A 22,047-nucleotide genomic window follows, 5' to 3' on the forward strand; every position below is an offset into this window, starting at 1 on the left:
TATTTTCATGATATTTCAATGGATGAAATAAGGAATGTGCTACTTGTGACCATCTGTTTGTTTCTTGAACTGTTTTTAACTCCAAAATGTCTTCTCCTTTTTAAGTTAAAGCGTGCGGATACCCTCGCAACAGTGACCACAGAGTTTACTATAATAGAGTCAACGGCACATTAGAAAGCATGAGGGGTTTTCTGTATGGATCCACTGTGTTGTACTACTGCGTCAATCCTGGTTTGTCCATCAATGGCTCAGTCTATGGAGTGTGCCAAGCAGACGGGACGTGGTCTGGAAATGACCGAACTTGTATACGTAAGTTGTAGCTTAGGCCACACCGATTTAATTTTATGGATGACATCCTCTGAAGACCCCCAAACTAGTGCGTGCGGGCGAAAAAAAGAAAAATCCAGCCAAAAATAAAAATGCTACTAAACCACAGGAATGCAAAGCTGGTATTGTGAATTTGGCGCATTACATAGCGACGTATACGATAAGCCCACAGTGCGATAAGCCGGCACATGCTGGATTTTTGCGGAATTTATGAATCGACACTGTACGTATGTACTGAGTTCTTGAGTCTTGGAGCTTTGGTAGCCTGGCTGCCGTCCACCAGAGTTATCACCACCATGGACTACCCAGGCCTAAAGCCAGTCCAGAGCCTCGGAAGACGTGATTTTTTTTTTTGTTGAGATCGGGCGAAAATCAATGCGCGCGCGGATGTCATCCATAAAATTAAATCGGTGTGGCCTTATCATGAAAGTTCAGTCTGTGTTGGTAGTTACATGTTCAAAGGTTAAACTTTTGTTCCAACAGGGGTTAGGGTGTAGGGTTTAAGAGTTAGGGTTAGGGCTAGGGTTAGGGTTAGGGATAGGGATAGGGATAGGGATAGGGCTAGGGTTAGGGTTAGGGTTAGGGTTAGGGCTAGGGCTAGGGTTAGGGCTAGGGCTAGGGTTAGGGTTAGGGCTAGGGCTAGGGTTAGGGTTAGGGTTAGGGCTAGGGTTAGGGTTAGGGTTAGGGCTAGGGCTAGGGTTAGGGTGAGGGCTTGGTTAGGGTTTAGGGTTAGGGCTAGGGTTAGGGTTAGGGCTAGGGCTAGGGTTAGGGTGAGGGCTAGGGTTAGGGTTAGGGTCAGGGCTTGGGTTAGGGCTAGGGTTAGGGTTAGGGTTAGGGCTTGGGTTAGGGCTTGGGTTAGGGCTAGGGTTACGGTTAGGGCTAGGGCTAGGGCTTGGGTTAGGGTTAGGGTTAGGGTCTAGGGCTAGGGCTAGGGTTAGGGCTTGGGTTAGGGTTAGGGTTAGGGCTTGGGTTAGGGCTAGGGTTAAGGCTAGGGCTAGGGCTAGGGCTAGGGCTTGGGTTAGGGCTAGGGTTAACGGTGCACACCCCAGTTCTTCCGTGATAGTCCGTTGTAAAAAAGTGACGAAAGGGTTTTGAGGGTCCAAGTTTGAGGTGACATTTCTTATAAACTGCCACGAAGTATACATTAAACATTAACATGGCTGAAGAGTGTAAGAAATGGTGATTTTGGGGTGAAAATTTCTTTTGGCTCCGAACCTTACTTCCGGGTATCCTTGCGCGCCAAGTGTAATCCGCCCGTTTGACCTAGTTTTCGCTCTGTGGCTTCGTAGGGGTGGATTTGCAACCCCTCGCGCCGTGGACTGTTTAGAAAATTACAGTACTAGAATTTTCTTTATAATTTACTCGGGTATAGTCAAGGCTTGGGTCTTTCTGCCAGCATCAGTCATTTCTGCCGGAAAATTTTTTTTTGTGGGATTATCCTACGCGAAAATTCGCAATTTTGGGCATTAATTTTGGAGTGAAAATAATGTTTTTTCCGTTGATTTTACCAAACTTAAAAAGGTTGAAGAAACCAAACTCAGCTTGTCTTGTAGCTGAAGAGATACCCTTTCGTCCCATATACAGTTATTCTCCTTCCGAAGTATTCCACGCCAGAGACGGTCGCTAGATTTGAGGGTGTGCAGCTTCGAAAAGAGGCCCCAAATAAACTGGGGTGTGCCCCCTTAAGGTTATGGTTAGGGCTAGGGTTAGGGCTAGGGTTAGGGTGAGGGTTAGGGTGAGGGCTTGGTTAGGGTTAGAATTAGCGATAGGGCTTGTTTTCCAGTGTTGACGTCTCACTTGGTCTACTGAAGAAGACCATATTGACTGGTCGAAAGCTCTACTAGTGAGAAGACTTGGTTGTGTAAAAAGAGTCTCTTTACTCAGTCTAGTTCCTATTGTTGCATTGTGTGAGCAGCATCAAAGATCTAGATACTCTCTCAAAGTATGACTGCATTTTTTGCCCATCGAATCTGACAACTTGCACCTTTGCAGCGTCAACTTGCCCAGATCCCACCCCACCAGCCAATGGCTTTATTGTGGACCCACAAGCAGAGTGGCAGTATAACTACGTGGCACGTTTTGCTTGCAATGATCGGTACATCCTGTCTGGGAGCTCACAGATTACGTGCGGTTCTGATGGTTGGGAGGGGAGTGTGCCAACGTGTATAGCAGGTACGGATTTTCATTATATTTAGAAAGGTAACATTTGCAAAGCAAATTCATAATGTTTATACCTTCACATATTGTCTGCTCTGTTAATTCTGACTCAAACACATGACCAGACAGGAGTCTAAATACCTCCTGCTTCAAAATTGTAACATGATGTAACCCAACACTAGTTACCATGGTGACAGATGTCTGGATCAGGTCATTGACCTTATTTAATATTTGTTTGGAGAAGAAGATGAAACAGCAAAAACAATGTTTTCCTTTGGTAAACATGAATATCATACCAGTACGGACACATTTTGTAATGTAAGCAAAACTAGATATGCTATGTCCGTGAATAGTGTCATCAGGTAACGGTGAATGATTGAATATCAAAGTTTAGATTCACAACCACTTGTGTAGCAAGAGCCGACATTTCAATGACTGTCTCCGCGCGTGTGTAACACAATGTTTTGCTCACAGTTACCACCCCAACTACAACTAAATTACCTACAACACCACCTCCAACAACTACAACTACATCAACAGCAGCAGCAACAACAACAACAGCCACATCAGTTCCAACAACAAGAACCACTGCTGCAAAAACATCTCCACTGTCCACATCTTTACCAGTGACACCCTCCCAGTCTCCTGGTCCTGAATATACATCTAAGAAGACTGAGAAGGTCCCTTCGTTTTCAAAGATGACCACCTCAGCTAATAAAGGTATAATTTCATCATAAAGATTTGCACATATTACTGTGTATGGAGTAAAAAAGTGGATTATAACTGGGGGTAATTATGGAATTCCAGTTTAATTCCCAATTCTGCATAATTCTGGCTCCAGTTCCCAGAACTCTCTGCAGAATTCTACAGAATTGGGTTAATCCCCTAGGGTCCTCAATTGCTGCTAAATATTGTATGTTTTCTTACATCATTTTTACCTATATTAGCCTATCTAGATGTAAGGCTGCTGAGATGATGCAAATTTGTCCGGAATTAAACTTTACATGAATTCCGGAATTAAACTGGAGACTGGTATATATGTCTAAAGTTTCTTTGTGTGTTGTTACAGATTCCACCAGCCAGAATCAGCATAAAACAGAGCAGCAGCCTCGTGTCAATGTGGGAGCTGTTGTTGGTAAGACTGGAGTCCTTTGACTAGATTATTTATTCTGAGGTTTTCCTAAGAAAACGGATTCCATCTATCTCCTCTCTCTCTCTCCTTTGCTGTCTTCTCCAATTAGACAAGAGCAAAAACTAGCTTCTTGTAATGTATTATAACAGTTAACGTTATAATACAATGTACATAACTAGAAGCTAGATTTTTGGCGAGTTTAATCAAGTGTCCAGCTGAACAGTGACCCAAAAAATGAGGCTTCAACAAAAGTGTCCCTAATCTGTGCACAAGCTGAGAAGAAAATATTATAAAAGTATAAAATGAAGAAGAGAAGCACTGATTTTTGTAATCTAATAGTATTTGGTGGAATTCATACATGTACAATAACTAGAAGAACTACAGGTAACTGTAACATTGTACACCTCTTATAATCCGTAAAAACTGCCATTCTGGTTCATCCTACTCCATCAGTTGCTTTGTAAGATTTTTTTTGTTACTTCATGACACTAACAGACACAGTCTCTGATAGTTTGTGTCTTTTTGTTTTGTACAGGAGGTCTTGTTGGTTCAGTAGCTGCCATCGCTCTCTGTGCAGTCCTGGTCGTCTACTTTCTGCGAATTCACTGGCGATTTAAAACTCCACCGTAGGTATATCTTGGTGATTCTTGCACACTTTGAAATATTTGTGTTCGCTTCAGTCCATTATCATTCCTACGTGTGGTTTTCTAAAGTGGATTTGATTGTTTTATTTTCAGGTATGGCAATGTTGACAATGGAACAATGGGAGGTGAGTTATTCAATACAAATTGATTATTTGCTCAAAGTCATGATCATTCATAGATATTAAAGAATTAAATGGAATATTAACAATACTTTGGTAAAAAATATAATTTTGTCAAGCTCTGTTTGTACAGATTATGTTGCACTGCATATTGTTTGTTTGCTTTTTTGTTGTTTGTTAATTTATGAGAAGTTTATTTTTTTCTTGACAGACACAAGTTTGACAACACTGGGGTGATTTTCTGTGAGCACAGTTTTAAAATGTCTGGCCAATGATTTTTTGAAGATCATATCACCTGTATGACAGGTTGTAATGTGGAGCTATATTTTTAAACATAGGAAATGCATGTAACAGTTACATGTATGTGACTGTATTCATGAACGACCGAGGGTCATCTAAAACTAAAGGAAAACATTCATAACAATGGATATTATTCAGGGACACATTTTTGTTATTAGGAAGACTTCTTTTTAGCTGTTATTCATACTAGATCCCATATCATTTATACATGTATGTGCCTCTATTTGAAGTTAAATAGAGAGAAATAGCTATAGTAGGTTCCTAATGATATATATATAGAATACAACACGGGGTATTCCGTATCGCCGGAGGTATCGGCCCGACCGCGGGTCGGATCGCCCGACGGCCGCAGGCCGGAGGGCAATCCGACTCGCGGGAGGGCCGGGACCGAGGGCGATGCGGAATACCCCGTGTTGTATTTTGTTTATGTCATACCCACCCAAGAACACACGCCTTTCAATGTATGATGAGCCAAAAGTTGCTAAAATGCAACAACATCAATTCCAACGTCCGGATTCTGTATTCGAATTTTCGAAAGGGGCACACGCGGTTAGGGCGAAACGCGTTCCAACCGTTTTATGGAAGCCATGGAAGCGTTCGATAACGGGTTCCAGACCGGGCCGTACCGTAAAGTACGGCCCGGTCCGGAACCCGTTATCGAACGTTATCGCGGCCCGGGTATGATATAACTAGAATTATGACATAATATACAGACCTGATGATTATGTACTATGCACATGTATGTGTCATTAGCCTCTATGAGGGAATACTGACATTCTAATGCTTAATGCTGCTGATATTTACCATAAATTAATCCAGATTGTGTAAGAATTCAATGAAGAATTTTATATTCTATTGTTTTATGTGAAAGAACTTAAATTTTTGTTTCTTTATTTGTATATTTTGGATATATAATCAAGCTACTGATATTTTTATGGTTGAGTTGCTTATCTTTATTTTGAAATTTATTGTCAGCTCTGTCAAGAGACGCTAAAAGTAAAGTAAATCAGACTTGGTATGTTATAATTTGTATATGTTGTGAACTTATGAACTGTGATTCTTTGAAAATATATAATTCATAACATCCAGCTTCTTGTCTTTTCATTCATGTGGCATCAAGGTTACTGATGATGACGGAAAAATATTAAGGTTAGGAAATGACAATTTTCCATTGCCTTCATCGGTTATTTTCTGAGAGTTCTGGTGCTTCTTAACAGTTGTTATCTGTATCTGTATAGCTGGTATAACCGCCCTTCGGCGTAACACACCAGCTTCTGTATCTGTATAGCCGGTATAACCGCCCTTCGGCGTAACACACCAGCTTCTGTATAGCCGGTATAACCACCCTTCGGCGTAACACACCAGCTTCTGTATAGCCGGTATAACCGCCCTTCGGCGTAACACACCAGCTTCTGTATAGCCGGTATAACTGCCCTTCGGCGTAACACACCAGCTTCCGTATCTGTATAGACGGTATAACCGCTCTTCGGCATAACACACCAGCTTCCAGGTTAGGTTCCCTTTTGCGCATTTTTAAACATTGAGCTGGCGCAGCCGAACAGTAGCCGACCTCGCCGAACACCAACCGACCTTGCGCCGACCTACTCCCAACTATGGATGCCGGGCGTTCGGCTTGTGTTCGGGAGGCGAAATTCGCGGATGTGTGACACAGGGACTTCAGGCTGCATTTTTATAGCCTAGAACGACGTGTACGCGTGTGGGTGTAAGGTTCAAAGGGGGGGGGGTCCCGACAACGCTCTACGCTGAATTCGGAAACCTCTTGATTACGCTTTACGATAAATTCCAAGTGGCCACAACGCATTACGTAGAATTAAAACGGCGAATACGCTTTACGCAAAGTGCGCCAATTACGCTCTACGTTGAATAAGAGCGGTCCGTCTACACATGTACGCTCTACGTAGAATTAAAACGGCCGATTACGCTCTACGGAAAAGAGCTTGCGGGCCCCCAGATTTGGACCCCGTGTAATTCCTACATTGTCAGGGAGTGTACGTACGTACACGTAGCTTATCTTTTTGCGCGGGGGTGTCACACGGCGGGTCAGGAAAGTTTGTCAGCTTTGCTTGACCCCTGATCGATTTTTCTTTGCACATCGCACGCGGTGAGGAGAGTATTTGGATGATCTTTGGGTTCAGCTCACGTGCCCACGAGTGGCGATAGAGAGAGAGATGGGGGCCCGCAAGCCCTTTTCCGCAGAGCGTAATTGATCGTTGTAATTCTACGTAGAGCGTAGACGGACCGCTCGGCGTATTTTGCGTAGAGCGTATTCGCCGTTTTAATTCTACGTAAAGCGTTGTAGCCACTTGCAATTTATCGTAAAGCGTAATCGAGAGCGTAATCGTTTCCGAATTCAGCGTAGAGCGTTGTCGGGACCCCCCCTTGCAGGCCCCCAGAGATCACTAAGAACTCCTTTTCCTTGCCACAGAATAACGTTTATACCGATGTGCAACAAAGAATTGCAGTCAACATCATCAGGCAATAGATTTTAGACAAAAAATGTGAGAATGTTGATGTTGGAAGCATGTAAACTGCGCACATCATTGCACATAGGAATGTTGATATTTACCAAGGGTTGTTCAACTTTGAAACCTACCCCCCCCCCACCACCAACATTTCAGCATCAGAAATGTGTATCAATATTTTGCTAAGGGCTCGTTTCAATCAATCGTCAATCTACTTTAAATGAAATCTGATTGTTGTGCCACGCACAGAGTACGGCATAGACTGCTCTATCCATTGGCAATAGGATGCATAGGATATTGTTTCTAATTATTAATTAAGGCAACTAGATATAGTGATAAATTGACGGATCTTCTTCTACAAATATTGCAGGGGAAAAAATGCAAAAATGACGATTGAAAATGTTGTACAGTTATGATATTCATTACGAAACGCCCTCGATCGCTGTTGATGCTTACGTAAAATGGTAACCGTTGTTAGATGACCGCATAATATTTCATGATATCAAAATCATTCAAGTGGGTGAATGATTTAGATAACCTGAAGCGTTTGTGATCTTTACTTTTTAAAATCTTTTCCAAAATACTGACAAACGATTTAGTTTACTTCCTCATGTGTAGACCTGGTGTCACATTGGCCATTGTGGCCATTTTCTACCTAATGCTGAAGTGTATCAAAAAAATGCAAAGACCTTAGAAAACGTATATTCTATAATGTGAAGCACCTTGACGTTTTGTAGCTGAAGAGACGGTATATTCTTCTAAATGTTGCCAAATACCTCAACAACAGAACAACGAACTTTTAAGATCTAGATACATCACCAAGAGTCATCGGCAAACAGGTCAATGTCTACCGCAAACGCAAACAAAGGGGAGGAGCCTGTTGCCCAACGTTGCATGAGACTGGTAGTACCGACTGTGCTCACAAGTATAGCGGGGTGCCACTCAGTGATTTTTTCCTTGCGCGCCGTTAGGCCAATTCCTAGGTGAGTAAACTTCTGCTACAATGTCAATGCCGCTTTGAGGAACGCGACGCCTGTGCTGAGACTGTGAACCAGTCAGAAGGTTGAGGAAGGTGCCAGACGGTCACTGAAACGTCGGCAGAGCAAAACACTTCGTTGTGTAAAAAGAGTCTCTTTATTCAGTGACTGAACTTACCAACCTGACCAAGCTATTCACTGATACAATGTCAATAGTTAGCTGTTCTACACATTACTGAAAGTTGGTAAAGTTTCTGTTCTACACATTACTGAAAGTTGGTAAAGTTTCTGTGACAGGGAGTGGTAACGGCAAGGCAAATGGCGAAATCAAACAAATCAGTAAAGCATGACTTCTGTGCATGAACTTTGATTCTCCGGCATCTGCAACCCCTGAGGTTGCAAAATGATGCTCGTTTGGGTACCCAAACTACTTTGGGGTACTTTTATTTTACCATATTTGTATCTTGTGGCTTGAAATATTCGTCTGATGTGAATATTGTAAATTGTACTTATGATGACGCAGTTCATGTCCCAAAATCTAAGACGTACGTACAGTTTAGGCATGCCAGTGAACCCTTGACAACCGTATCATACGGGCTGAGTCAACATACGAACACAAGTGTTTGCAAGACAACATTAATATTGATCTTATATCACATCCACTGTCGTCATCGTGGCCTAAACGTAAACACATAGACGGCAATGAGATTAAGACTGCATGTTAGATGTTTATTCACATTTATTTTTCGAGGATTGGGCAAAAAGTTATAAAACTTATCTCAGCCCTGTCCTCACACATAAAAGGAAACAATAAAACAAAGTAATAATAATAATAAGAAATGACAAAGGTACATAATGAGCTGGTGTACAAATCAAAGTCAATCAACTAAATCAAACAAAACGTCCTGTCTGCAAAATAAAGTTGAAAACCACATCAAATATTTTACAGTTGTTGACAAACGACAATGAGGGGTTTAATACCCCTGAGGATGGTTGAACATAGAGTGTTGTCGGTGACGTTGTTGCATGTTAGATGATGTGGATGTCATAGTTGTTGATGAATGGGTTACGGCTAAAGTAAAGTCAATCCAACATCAGTTGTTTGTTTTTTAAATTCCAGAGGCGCAAGATGAGGGCCATTTCTGTACTTGCTTTTCTGATGCTGGTCGTAGCAGGCCAAGGTGAGCTGTTTTAACATTGATGCTTCATGATATTTCTTCCGATACGGAACGGAAAATATTTAATTGCTTCTTTGGGTGCTTTAACCAATTTAACCAATCAAATCAACAACACAAACTTGGTACGTGGTCGTATATGAACAGCGTCCTCTGACCTCTGTACTATAATAGGTTTTCATAGCTTTCACAATCATATTCATGAGTAACTAATAAAGGTTTTGGTTATGTCGTAGAATGACAAAATTAATTCCAAACTTTAGGAAAAGACGAAATTGTGAAGAAATAGGAAATGAATTTTCCATACCATTTGTTCAACCTTCATGATCACATAGATTTCATAATGAAGGCAGCTTTCTTAAGAACCTTTTTTTTTATTCGCACGCTTGCATCAGTTTTGGGGTTCATCCATATAGGATGTCATCCATATAATCAAATCAGCATGGCCTAATATTATATTTGTAACGGAGTTCCCTAATAAACATAAACAGAATGTTATCATGAAAGTTCATCTGTGTTGGTAGTTACATGTTTAAAGTTAAAACTTTTGATCCAACACAAAGAATTCTCTCACCTAGAGCTTTCGACCAGTCACTCTGGTCTTCCTCAATAGACTGACCCAGTGAAGCTTGTCACGTGGCTTCTTTGAAGTGTGACGTCAACACTGGGTCAAAGGTATCCGGTAGACGATGTCGGCCCCCGTCGCGGTTCAATGAAGGTTGATGGGCCCTGATGTATATGGCTTCCTTCACCCCTCTCAAGAAATAGTCTTGTTCAAACAGAATGTGTTTGATTTTTCTATAAACTGTCAGGTGCCCGTGACAACAAGGGTACAGAGTTTATCCTGACGTTCACGGAGAACATGCAGCGTGACCTGAACGAACCCAGGCTGCTGGTGGCGGGAACTACCCAGACCCCCGCCACAGTCACTGTGGAGGTCCCTTCCGCGGGTTTCCAGCAAACCTTTGACATCAAATTCGGGGAGGTGAGTCCTCATAGGCCATGCATGTTTAATAGAACGTTATTGGGAGTCTGTATAAATCCCCTGTCACACATTCCAGAATTTGGCCTCCCGAACACTAGCCGAACGCCGCGAAACATGATGGTCGGCATAAAATCGGCTGGGTCGGCTGGTGTTCGTCAGCCGAACTTGGTTTGTCTTCTTTTATTTGTCCATATTTGTCCATTTATCCATGTCTTTCTTAATAAGGGTTAATGGTAGGGTTAGGGTTAAGGTTAAGGTTATGGTCAGGGTTAGGGTTAGGGTAGGGTTAGGGTCAGGGTTAGGGTCAGAATTAGGGTTAGGCTGACTGGTTAGACTGACTGGCATGGCAGACTAACTAGTGCTTCATTGTTTACCAAATACTTGTTGAGCCGTTCAGATTTCAATGCAGTGATCCTGACTCGCTCTCTGATGTCTACTGCTCCAGGTTAACACCATCAATCTGCCACGTACTGGCGTGGAACTTCGCGGGAGCGACAAACAGAACACCGGTATCCTCGTAACTGCCACCGACGAGATCGTAGTTTACGGCGTCTTCGCAGAACAGGCGTCTTCTGACGCCTACCTGGCCCTCCCCACCGACGTGCTGGGGACCGAGTACTTCGTCTCCTGCTACACCCCGAGCTCCAACCAGCCGTCACAGTTCGGTATCGTCGGCGTCAGCGACGGGACGACCGTCAACATCGTGCCGAAGCAGGACGTGACGTTTGGCGGGACAGCGTACACGGCCGGACAGACCATCACCGTCACTCTGGACCGTCTGCAGACTCTGCAAGTACAGAGTGATGCCGACTTGACAGGTTAGTGGAATGGTGTGTGTGTGGGTGGGTGTGGTTGTAAGGAAGGGCCAACCAAGAGAGGGGTCTATGTGGATTTTTATTTCCTGCATTCACCGTTACCACCTACGAAGCATACATGACATAATTGCTATGGTTTATCCATATGCATACTTTGATCCATACTTTTTAAAGTCTGAATGGTGCAGGTAAAATTTGTCTGGTGTGCAGGTAATTTTTAATGTTACTTGCACCAGTGCGGGTATGCATAGAAAAGTATTTCGAGCTCTGCATGTTACCACGTCCTGCAGGTTCGAAGATCACCTCCGACAAGAACGTCGCTGTCCTGAGTGGAAATCTCTTCGTCGTCGTTGGTAACGGCCAGACTGGAACAGGAGACCACATCGTGGAGATGATCCCACCCGTGGACACCTGGGGAAGGGAGTTCGTCACCGTGCCGCTCACCAAGAGGACAGCAGGGGACATGTTCAGGGTCATTGCAGCTAGGGACAACACACAGGTAAAGCCCCTGCCACACGCCAACCAACCATGGTATATAGGAGTAGGTGGGCGCAAAATCTGCATGGTTGGCTGGTGTTCGTCGAGGTCGAAAAAAACAGCTAACCCAGCCGAATGTTTCAAAAATGTTTAAAACATTCGTGGGTTGGTTGGAAGGTCCGGCCAACTCAACTCCCCCGTAGCGACAATTTAGATAGAGGTCTTGGCTACCGAAGGAAACCGGCTAACGGCCCGATACTAGTGTTGTTCCCAGAGTATTTATTTTCGCATCAATTTTTTGGTTTCCAGAGGATGTCATCCATATAATGAAATCAACATGACCTAACGTAAATCTAAGCAATGCTGTGGTTGGAATACTCAGCCTCTAAATTCTATCCATCCTTTTCATGTGGTAATGCTGAAGTAGTTTGTTTCAAGTCCATTGTTGCACATTTAAACTGCCAGATATCTGTCTTTGTCGTTCAGGTCGACGTCACAGGCAAGACCACCCACACTCTGAACGCCGGTGATCACTGGGAGTTTGGTGGCGATTCGGACGAGTACCTCCATGTCGTTACAACTGAACCGGTGCTCCTGATGCAATACAGGTACGATTTTACGTCGCAGGTATGTTTTACATACACGCGATTCTCTGCGCCTTTTTTTGTGTTTTGTGCATTTTCAATTTAGGAAACTATCTCTTTGGACGGATTCTGTAGCTAAATGCCATCCTTCCTATAATTTTGACAGTTGTCAGAATTGTTTAGAGTTAAAACTTTTGGTCCAACAAAAAAATGGCACTGAGCAAACTGGGAAAGAAAGTAAAGGTGTATTTTATTTTTCCCTTCTCCAAAAATGCAGTAAGACCGGCGACGCCGACGGCACGGGGACCGACCCCTTCATGCTGATGATCCCGCCCCTGCAGCAGTTCGCCGCCGACTACACATTCGCCACCACTCCGCTGATATCCAATCCTGACCAAATGACTCACCACATGAACATCGTGATACAGGTATGTAATGATAGTCTTGGTACCATGTCCGCTAGATGCGATGAAGAAGACTGTGTATGGTATCATTTGGGCGCATGTTCATATTTTGCCGATCATGTTTTTGCGGGCTTAAAGGGTTTAATCAAAGTCTCACTAATGCATATGAGGCAAATTAGATGCCTGATATGCACTAATGAGTTTCATTTACATGTTCGTGAGGCACCAATTCTGTTCAGATGTGTTCATGTTTAGCACTCACACGTCGATAACAAAACTGCTGCTCAAGCATCCTGATAGAGCTTGAAAACTGTCAGATCTCGTTTCAAGTAGCATCTACCACTTTTCTTCGATGTTGGCAAGAAACTTATTGCAAGCTCCTTGGAATGGCTGCCACAAGGTCTGTCTTGTGGACGTCTACACAAACATATACAGATAGGCATGTGCATTATTGATTAATTATTGATTGATCGACGATCGGTTCTAGGATTCTGAGAAGGCCGGATTGCGTCTGAACGGCAACCCCCCCGACGCTAGCGTCACCTGGACGGCCATTCCCGGTACCACCTTGTCTGGGACCCGCATCGACATCTCCGATGGCACCCACACCCTGGTCCACACCTCCCCCATCGTCACCTTCGGCATCTCCGTGTACGGCTTCACCAGCCCCGAGTCGTACGGCTACCCGGGCGGGCTCCGGCTGGCCCAGATCGCCGCGCCCTGCGTGGTCTCCGCCACCGTTCCCGGGGATGTCATCGATAACGACTGTGACGGCCGGATTGACGAGGAGCTGGCCAACGGACTGGACGATGATGGAGACGGAGCAATCGACGAAGATCTGGCAGGACGTAAGACAAAATTTTACTTCTCTCCACCCGACTCCTTTGCATGTGGATTGAATAGAAAAAAATGGACCAATTTGAGGGTCCAATTTGCCTGCACAATTTGCACAACACATTCCTTTTCGGCCTAAACTCAAGCAACTGGATATGACTTTACACAATCATATCCAGTTGCTTGAGTAAATGTCTGACAGTAGCTTGTCAATTAGCAGCCTTGTCTGGTAGTTACTCAAGCAACTGTATATGATTTGGGCAAGCCAGATGCTGGAGTTTTTGGAGTATCTTTTCATTTGGATGTCTAACCTTCATCGACGTCGAATGAACTTGTCCCATTTCTAACCTTCTGCCTGAAAACCTGTTGTCATGTTCACCCACTCTATCAGAGGCACCAGTTCCGTGTGAGAGTGACAAGGACGACTACAAGGACTGTGTGCAGCAGGAGCTGTCCAACTGTGTCGTCACCGCGCTCCTGAGCAGCGGGAACAACCGGGACAACCGCGTCAGGAGGGCTGCCGAGGAGACAGAGGACTTCGGTAAGGCGCGAAACCAGTGATGTATTGTGCATAGCACTTCGGCAGAACTTCTCATATAAGGTCTATTCACCCATATAAGGTTAACATCCCGTCTACAGTTTCCAAATGTTATGTTTAAAAAGATGTCGTCTGCAAGAGGCAAAATTCTGATGCAACGTTGACCAAAAATCCAACGAAAAGCGCGAAAAATTAGGGTTTTGCACAGGTGGAGTACATTCTGCCGACGTACTGGCCTGTCACACATTCACGAATTTGGTCTCCCGAACACTAGCCGAACCCCCGCCCCCCGCCAACATATGGTCAAGAGTTGTTGTTAAAGCCTGTAATTTTTTTTTATCTCTGAATAGCTGGAGAGCCAGAGGGTGAGGAGTTCGTCGTGGCCGCCATTGCTGTCGTCGTCGTGGGTGGGGTCATGGTCGTCGTCATGGCGATGACGTATCACTTCCAGAAGAAGCGCCTCCTGGCGGCTTGATTGGCTCATGTTCAAGATACTAGTACTCCATCTTTGAACCTCACATATCTATGACTAATACCTGTTGAATAAACTAATCAGAAGTTGTTGATACTAATACCTAATACACACATAAATAAACATACTAAATCGTACGTTTTGTTGTTGCTTCCTTTTGAACATTTTAATGAGTGCCGTATAATAAATTAGCGTCTTAACTGAGCAATTTGAATGTTGATATTTACACAGGATTGTTCAACTTTGAAACCTCCCCCCCCCCTCAACATTTCATCATCAGAAATGTGTATCAATATTTTGCTAAGGGCTCGTCTCAATCAATCGTCAATGTACTTCAAATGAAATCTGATTGCCGTGCCACGCATAAAATATGGCATAGAGTGCCCTATCCAATTGGATGCATAAGGTATTCTGTCTTATTATTAATTAAGAGAGCTAGTTATAGTGATAGATTGACGGTTCTCCTTCTACAAATATTGCTGGGGAAAACGCATGGCAATTGAAAATGTTATAGTTTTTACGAAACGCCACGGGTACCGGGTCATCGGCAAACAGATCAATGTCTACCGCAAACGCAAACAAAGGGGAGGAGCCTGTTGCCTAACGTTGAACGTGAGACTGGTAGTACCGACTGTGCTCACAAGTATAACGGGGTGCAAGTCAACAACGCAGCATTTGTGATCTTTCCCCTTTCGCGCCGGCAGGCCAATTCCTAGGTGAGTATACATGTACTTCATCTACTACAATGTCAATGTTGCTTTTGAAAACACGTTTATAGCAGCAACACCTCTGCTGTACATTGTAAACCAGTGAGAATTGCCCTGAGGAAGGTGACAAACGGTCACTGAAACGTCGGCAGAGTTGGTTGTGTAAAAAGAGTATCTTTATTCAGTGACTGAGCTTACCAACCTGACCAAGCTATTAACGGATGCAATTCTAATAGTTAGCCATACCTGTTCTACACATTACTGAAAGTTGGTAAAGTTTCTGTGACAGAGAGTTGTAACGGCAAGGCAAATGGCGAAATCAAACAAATCAGTGAAGCATGACTTCTGTGCATGAACTTTAATTCTCCGGCATCTGCAGTCCATGTTCTTTGGGTAGCAAATTTTTAACTACTTTGGGGTACTTTTATTGTACCTCATTTGTATCTTGCCGTAGCTTGGAACATCCGTATGATGTGAATACTGCAAACTCTACTGTTGATGTATCTGCATTATGACGTCGTTCATGTCCCAAAATCTAAGACAGGTTTGTACTTACGGTCAGTTTCGGCATGCCAGTGAACCCTTGACAACCGTATCATACGGGCTGAGTCAACATACTTACAGAAGTGTTTGCAAGACAACATTAATATTTATTTTATATCGTGTTCTAAACGTAACCACATATGTATAGGCGGCAATGGGATTAAGACTGTCAGATGATTTGTATATGATGGTTAATAATGGATGGGTTTCGACTTAAATTCTAACATCAGGCCATTTTTAATTCCAGAGGCGCAAGATGAGGGCCATTTCTGTAGTTGCTTTTCTGATGCTGGTCGTAGCAGGCCAAGGTGAGCTGTTTTAACATTGATACTACTAGCTACCAACACTAGTTACCATGGTCTGGTTTAGGTCAGTTTTGGTTTGAAGAGGAAGAAGAAGAGGAAAATATTTTTTTGGTTAAGACTCACACCTTTTGTTATGTTGGTTTTACTTTCATGAACATTTGTTTTGTTCTGTTCTGTACATTTGTTTCATTGTAATTTTGCGACTCCAGGAAGAATAGATTTCATGTAAATCTAATGGAGATCGAATAAACAAACAAACAAACAAACAAACGTAGCAAAAACAGTATGTTTTCCTTCGGTAAACGCCTTGATTTTTCTATAACCTGTCAGGTGCTCGCGACAACAAAGGCACGGAGTTCATCCTGACCTTCACGGAGAACATGCAGCGTGACCTGAACGAACCCAGGCTGTTGGTGGCGGGAACTACTCAGACTCCCGCCACAGTCACTGTGGAGGTGCCTGCCGCGGGGTTCCAGCAAACCTTTGACATCAAATTCGGGGAGGTGAGTCCTTATAGGCCATGCATGTGTGATAGAACGTTATTGGGAGTCTGTATAAATCCCCTGTCACACATTCCAGAATTTGGCCTCCAGAACACTAGCCGAACGCCCCGAAACATGATGGTCGGCATAAAATCGGCTGGGTCGGCTGGTGTTCGTCAGCCGAACTTGGTTTGTCTTCTTTTATTTGTATTAATCCATGTCTCTCTGAATAAGGGTTAATGGTAGGGTTAGGGTTAAGGTTATGGTTAGGGCTAGGGTCAGGGTTAGGGTTAGGGTTAGGGTTAGGGTTAGGGTTAGGCTGACAGGTTAGACTGACGGGCATGGCAGACTAACTAGTGCTTCATTGTTTACCAAAAACTTGTTGAGCCGTTCAGATTTCAATGCAGTGATACTGACTCCCTCTCTGATGTCTACTGCTCCAGGTTAACACCATCAATCTGCCACGTACTGGCGTTGAGCTTCGCGGGAGCGACAAACAGAACACCGGTATCCTCGTAACTGCCACAGATGAGATCGTAGTTTACGGCGTCTTCGCCGAACAGGCGTCTTCTGACGCTTACCTGGCCCTCCCCACCGACGTGCTGGGGACCGAGTACTTCGTCTCCTGCTACACCCCGAGTTCCAACCAGCCGTCACAGTTCGGTATCGTCGGCGTCAGCGACGGGACGACCGTCAACATCGTACCGAAGCAGGACGTGACGTTTGGCGGGACAGCGTACACGGCCGGACAGACCATCACCGTCACTCTGGACCGTCTGCAAACTCTACAAGTACAGAGTGATGCTGACTTGACAGGTTAGTGGAATGGTGTGCGTGGGTGTGCGTTTGTAAGGAAGGGACAACGAAGAGCAAACGACTACCAAGAAAGGGGTCTATGTGGGTTTTTATTTCCTGCATTCATTGTTACCATCTATGAAGCACACATGAAATAATTGCTATGGTTTAGTGTGATCCATACTTTTTGAAGTCTGCATGGTTCAGGTAAAATTTGTCTGGTGTAGGTAATTTTTAATGTTACTTGCACCAGTGCGGGTATGCATAGAAAAGTATTTCGAGCTTTGCATGTTCCCACGTCCTGCAGGTTCGAAGATCACCTCCGACAAGAACGTCGCTGTCCTGAGTGGAAATCTCTTCGTCGTCGTTGGTAACGGACAGACAGGAACAGGAGACCACATCGTGGAGATGATCCCGCCCGTGGACACCTGGGGGAAGGAGTTCGTCACCGTGCCGCTCACCAAGAGGACAGCAGGGGACAATTTCAGGGTCATTGCAGCTAAGGACAACACACAGGTAAAGCCCCTGCCACACGCCAACCAACCATGGTATATAGGAGTAGGTGGGCGCAAAGTCTGCATGGTTGTCTGGTGTTCGTCGAGGTGGAAAAACCAGCTAACCCAGCCGAATGTTTCAAAAATGTTTAAAACATTCGTGGGTTGGTTGGAAGGTCCGGCCAACTCCCCTCGGGCTCAACTCCCCCGTAGCGACAATTTAGATAGAGATCTTGGCTACCGAAGGAAATCGGCTAACGGCCCGATACTAGTGTGGTTCCCTGATTATTTATTTTCGCATCAATTCTTTTGTTTCCAGAGGATGTCATCCATATAATGAAATCAAAGACCTAACGTGGATCTAAGCAATGCCGTGGTTGGAATAAACCACCACATTTTTATCCATCCTTTTCATTTGGTAATGCTGAAGTAGTTTATTAAATTTTAACTGCAAGATATCCTTCCTTGTTGTTCAGGTCGACGTCACAGGCAAGACCACCCACACTCTGAACGCCGGTGATCACTGGGAGTTTGGTGGCGATTCGGACGAGTACCTCCATGTCGTTACAACTGAACCGGTGCTCCTGATGCAATACAGGTACGATTTTTTTTATGTCGCAGCCGTAGAGCTGTGTACCTAAACAAATTTTAGGTACAGGTACAGGTACAGGTACACAGGTTTAGGTACAGGTCCGGACCTGAACCTGTACCTGAACAATTCGACCAATTTATATGCTCTTCTGAACTCCTTCAATAACAAAAAAAAAACATAAATAAACTTGATAGTTAAGGTTTATTCTTTGTTTATGGCGAATGCTCAGATAAAATATAGGTGTTTTTGTTTTCATGAACACACTGTCCTTACACAGGGACCCATTGTTAACCAGCTATTTACACATTTGAGGTCACAAATAGGCATAAAATTGGTGTGAAATTGTTTAGGTACAGTACCGGTACTGAGGGATTAGGTATTTTGGACCTGTACCTAATCAATTTTTCCGGTACAGTATCGGTACTGTGTACCGGTACACAGCTCTAGTCGCAGGTATGTTTTACATACACGCGATTCTCTGTGCTGTGTGTTTTGTGCATTTTCAATTTAGGAAACTATCTCTTTGGACGGATTCTGTAGCTAAATGCCATCCTTCCTATAATTTTGACAGTTATCAGAATTGTTTAGAGTTTTAAAAAACTTTTGGTCCAACAAAAAATGGCACTGAGCAAACTGGGAAAGAAAGTAAAGGTGTATCTTATTTTTCTCTTCTCCAAAAATGCAGTAAGACCGGCGACGCCGACGGCACGGGGACCGACCCCTTCATGCTGATGCTCCCGCCCCTGCAGCAGTTCGCAGCCGACTACACCTTCGCCACCACTCCGCTGATATCCAATCCTGATCAAATGACGCACCACATGAACATCGTGATACAGGTATGTAATGATGTAATGATGTACAATGTCCGCTAGATGCGATGAAGAAGACTGTGTATGGTATCATTTGGGGGCATGTTCATATTTTGCCGATCATGTTTTTGCGGGCTTAAAGGGTTTAATCGAAGTCTCACTAATGCATTTGAGGCAAATTAGATGCCTGATATGCACTAATGAGTTTCATTTACATGTTCGTGAGGCACCAATTCTGCTCAGATGTGTGTTCATGTTTACCACGCACACGTCGATAACAAGACTGCTACACAAGCAACCTGAAAGAGTTTGAAAACTGTCAGATCTCGTTTCAAGTAGCATCTACCACTTTTCGTCGGTGTTGGCAAGGAACATATTGCAAACTCCTTGGAGTTGGCTGCCACTAGGTCTTTTTTGTGGACGTCTACACAAACATATACAGATAGGCATGTGCATTATTGATTAATTATTGATTGATCGACGATCGGTTCTAGGATTCTGAGAAGGCTGGACTGCGTCTGAACGGCAACCCCCCCGACGCTAGTGTCACCTGGACGGCCATTCCCGGTACCACCTTGTCTGGGACCCGCATCGACATCTCCGATGGCACCCACACCCTGGTCCACACCTCCCCCATCGTCACCTTCGGCATCTCCGTGTACGGCTTCACCAGCCCCGAGTCGTACGGCTACCCGGGCGGGCTCCGGCTGGCCCAGATCGCCGCGCCCTGCGTGGTCTCCGCCACCGTTCCCGGGGATGTCATCGATAACGACTGTGACGGCCGGATTGACGAGGAGCTGGCCAACGGACTGGACGATGATGGAGACGGAGCAATCGACGAAGATCTGGCAGGACGTAAGACAAAATTCTACTTCTCTCCACCCGACTCCCTTGCGAGCTGAGTAAATTTAGTAGACATGAGCCTAAACGGAATGTAGCTGACCAGGGGAGTTAGCTATAGCAGGCCATAGAGGGTCCAATTTGCCTGCACAGAGTCTGTGAGATGTCGTAAACTTGACCCTCTATGGCCGTCTAATTCCGGATCCCCTGGCCAGTTACAGGGGATTCGGAGTTAGACCCACATGACTACATTCCTTACTTCACCTGTTAAATACGCCAATAAACAGCTACTCAAGCAACTGGATATGATTTTGGAAAACGTCAATGAGTAACCTTGTCTCATAGTTACTCAAGCAACTACCAGTACCTGTGCTTGAATTGAGTAACTGTTTTTGGCGTATCTTACTACTTCAATGTCTAACTTTCATCGACGTTGAACGAACTTGTCCCATTTCGAACATTCTGCCTGAAAACCTGTTGTCATGTTCACCACCTCTATCAGAGGCACCAGTTCCGTGTGAGAGTGACAAGGACGACTACAAGGACTGTGTGCAGCAGGAGCTGTCCAACTGTGTCGTCACCGCGCTCCTGAGCAGCGGGAACAACCGGGACAACCGCGTCAGAAGGGCTGCCGAGGACACAGCCGACTTCGGTAAGGCCCCTGTCACACACTTAGGCCACACCGATTTAATTTTATGGATGACATCCGCGCGCGCATTGATTTTCGCCCGATCTCAAAAAAAAAAAAAAAAAAGATCACGTCTTCCGAGGCTCTGGACTGGCTTTAGGCCTGTGTAGTCCATGGTGGTGATAACTCTGGTGGACGGCAGCCAGGCTACCGAAGCTCCAAGACTCAAGAACTCAGTACATACGTACAGTGTCGATTCATAAATTCCGCAAAAATCCAGCATGTGCCGGCTGGTCACATACGTCGATGTGTACTGTCGCAAATTCACAGTACCAGCTTTGTATTTCTGTGGTTTAGTAGCATTTTTATTTTGGGCTGGATTTTTCTTTTTTTCTCCCGCGCGCACTAGTTTGTGGGTCTTCAGAGGATGTCATCCATAAAATTAAATCGGTGTGGCCTTACGAACTTCTCACGAATTCGCTTTCCCGAACACTAGTCGAACAGGTCGGCTGGTGTTCAGGATCACTCTGGACAGATTTAGGTCACATCTACCTTTTCTAGTAGACTCAAAACAAATGTGGCTTATAAATTGGAGTCAAATTCGATCCCTGAACACGCTCTGAACACTACTTTCTTAGTCCAGGATGGTTGGCAGGTGTTTTGCTGACTTACGGTCGAAAACCAGCCAACTACGATCGAACCTCCAGAGCGCCTTATGGCCTCACAAATGTTTTAAACCGAACCGTAGCCGAATTCGCCGAACGCCAGCCGACCCACTCCTAAGGGCACGGTCACATTTCCAAGCCGTGGCCCGGCCGGGTTTTAAACAATTAAGAGTATATACTATTAGTGCTCATGGTTAATTTTCCAAAACTTTTGTTTGTGTTTTGCTGTCTTATATCATAATTTTCGTTCCATACAACTGCCCGGCCGGGCCCCGGGTTGGGAGATGTGACCGCGCCTTAACCATGGCCCTGTCACACATTCACGAAAAAAAAACAAACTTAAGGGTAGAGTTGTTAATGCCTGGATTTTTTTCATTTCTGTGTAGCTGGAGAGCCAGAGGCTGAGGAGTTCGTCGTGGCCGCCATTGCTGTCGTCGTCGTGGGCGTGGTCATGGTCGTCGTCATGGCGATGACGTATCACTTCCAGAAGAAGCGCCTCCTGGCGGCTTGATTGGCTCATGTTCAAGATACTAGTACTCCATCTTTGAACCTCACATATCTATGACTAATACCTGTTGAATAAACTAATCAGAAGTTGCTGATACTAATACCTAATACACACATAAATAAACATACTAAATCGTACGTTTTGTTTTGTTGTTGCTTCCTTTTGAACATTTTAATGAGTGCCGTATAATAAGCGTCTTGACTGAGTAATTTGAATGTTGATATTTACCAAGGGTTGTTCAACTTTGAAACATCCC

At 44.4% G+C, this 22,047-nt stretch overlaps 2 protein-coding genes across 2 annotated transcripts; both read left to right on the plus strand.

Moving 5' to 3' along the window:
• The first annotated feature begins 8,035 nt into the window (after positions 1–8,035).
• LOC109466777 (IgGFc-binding protein-like) lies at positions 8,036–14,560 on the plus strand. Its single transcript, XM_019764604.1, has 10 exons — positions 8,036–8,145; positions 9,260–9,320; positions 10,127–10,299; positions 10,745–11,117; positions 11,405–11,613; positions 12,078–12,199; positions 12,453–12,603; positions 13,067–13,427; positions 13,805–13,954; positions 14,302–14,560. Exons 2-10 carry the CDS (start codon positions 9,269–9,271, stop codon positions 14,424–14,426), a joined length of 1,716 nt encoding a protein of 571 aa, XP_019620163.1. The 5' UTR covers positions 8,036–8,145; positions 9,260–9,268; the 3' UTR covers positions 14,427–14,560.
• A 485-nt stretch (positions 14,561–15,045) lies between these two features.
• On the plus strand, positions 15,046–21,919 carry LOC109466780 (IgGFc-binding protein-like). The gene is made up of 10 exons (XM_019764608.1): positions 15,046–15,139; positions 15,921–15,981; positions 16,309–16,481; positions 16,904–17,276; positions 17,563–17,771; positions 18,226–18,347; positions 19,027–19,177; positions 19,645–20,005; positions 20,493–20,642; positions 21,670–21,919. Exons 2-10 carry the CDS (start codon positions 15,930–15,932, stop codon positions 21,792–21,794), a joined length of 1,716 nt encoding a protein of 571 aa, XP_019620167.1. The 5' UTR covers positions 15,046–15,139; positions 15,921–15,929; the 3' UTR covers positions 21,795–21,919.
• The last annotated feature ends 128 nt before the right edge of the window (positions 21,920–22,047 follow it).

The sequence above is a fragment of the Branchiostoma belcheri genome, unplaced genomic scaffold (assembly GCF_001625305.1).
Source record: "Branchiostoma belcheri isolate BF01 breed outbred unplaced genomic scaffold, Haploidv18h27 scaffold17, whole genome shotgun sequence".
NCBI classification, from domain to species: domain Eukaryota; kingdom Metazoa; phylum Chordata; class Leptocardii; order Amphioxiformes; family Branchiostomatidae; genus Branchiostoma; species Branchiostoma belcheri.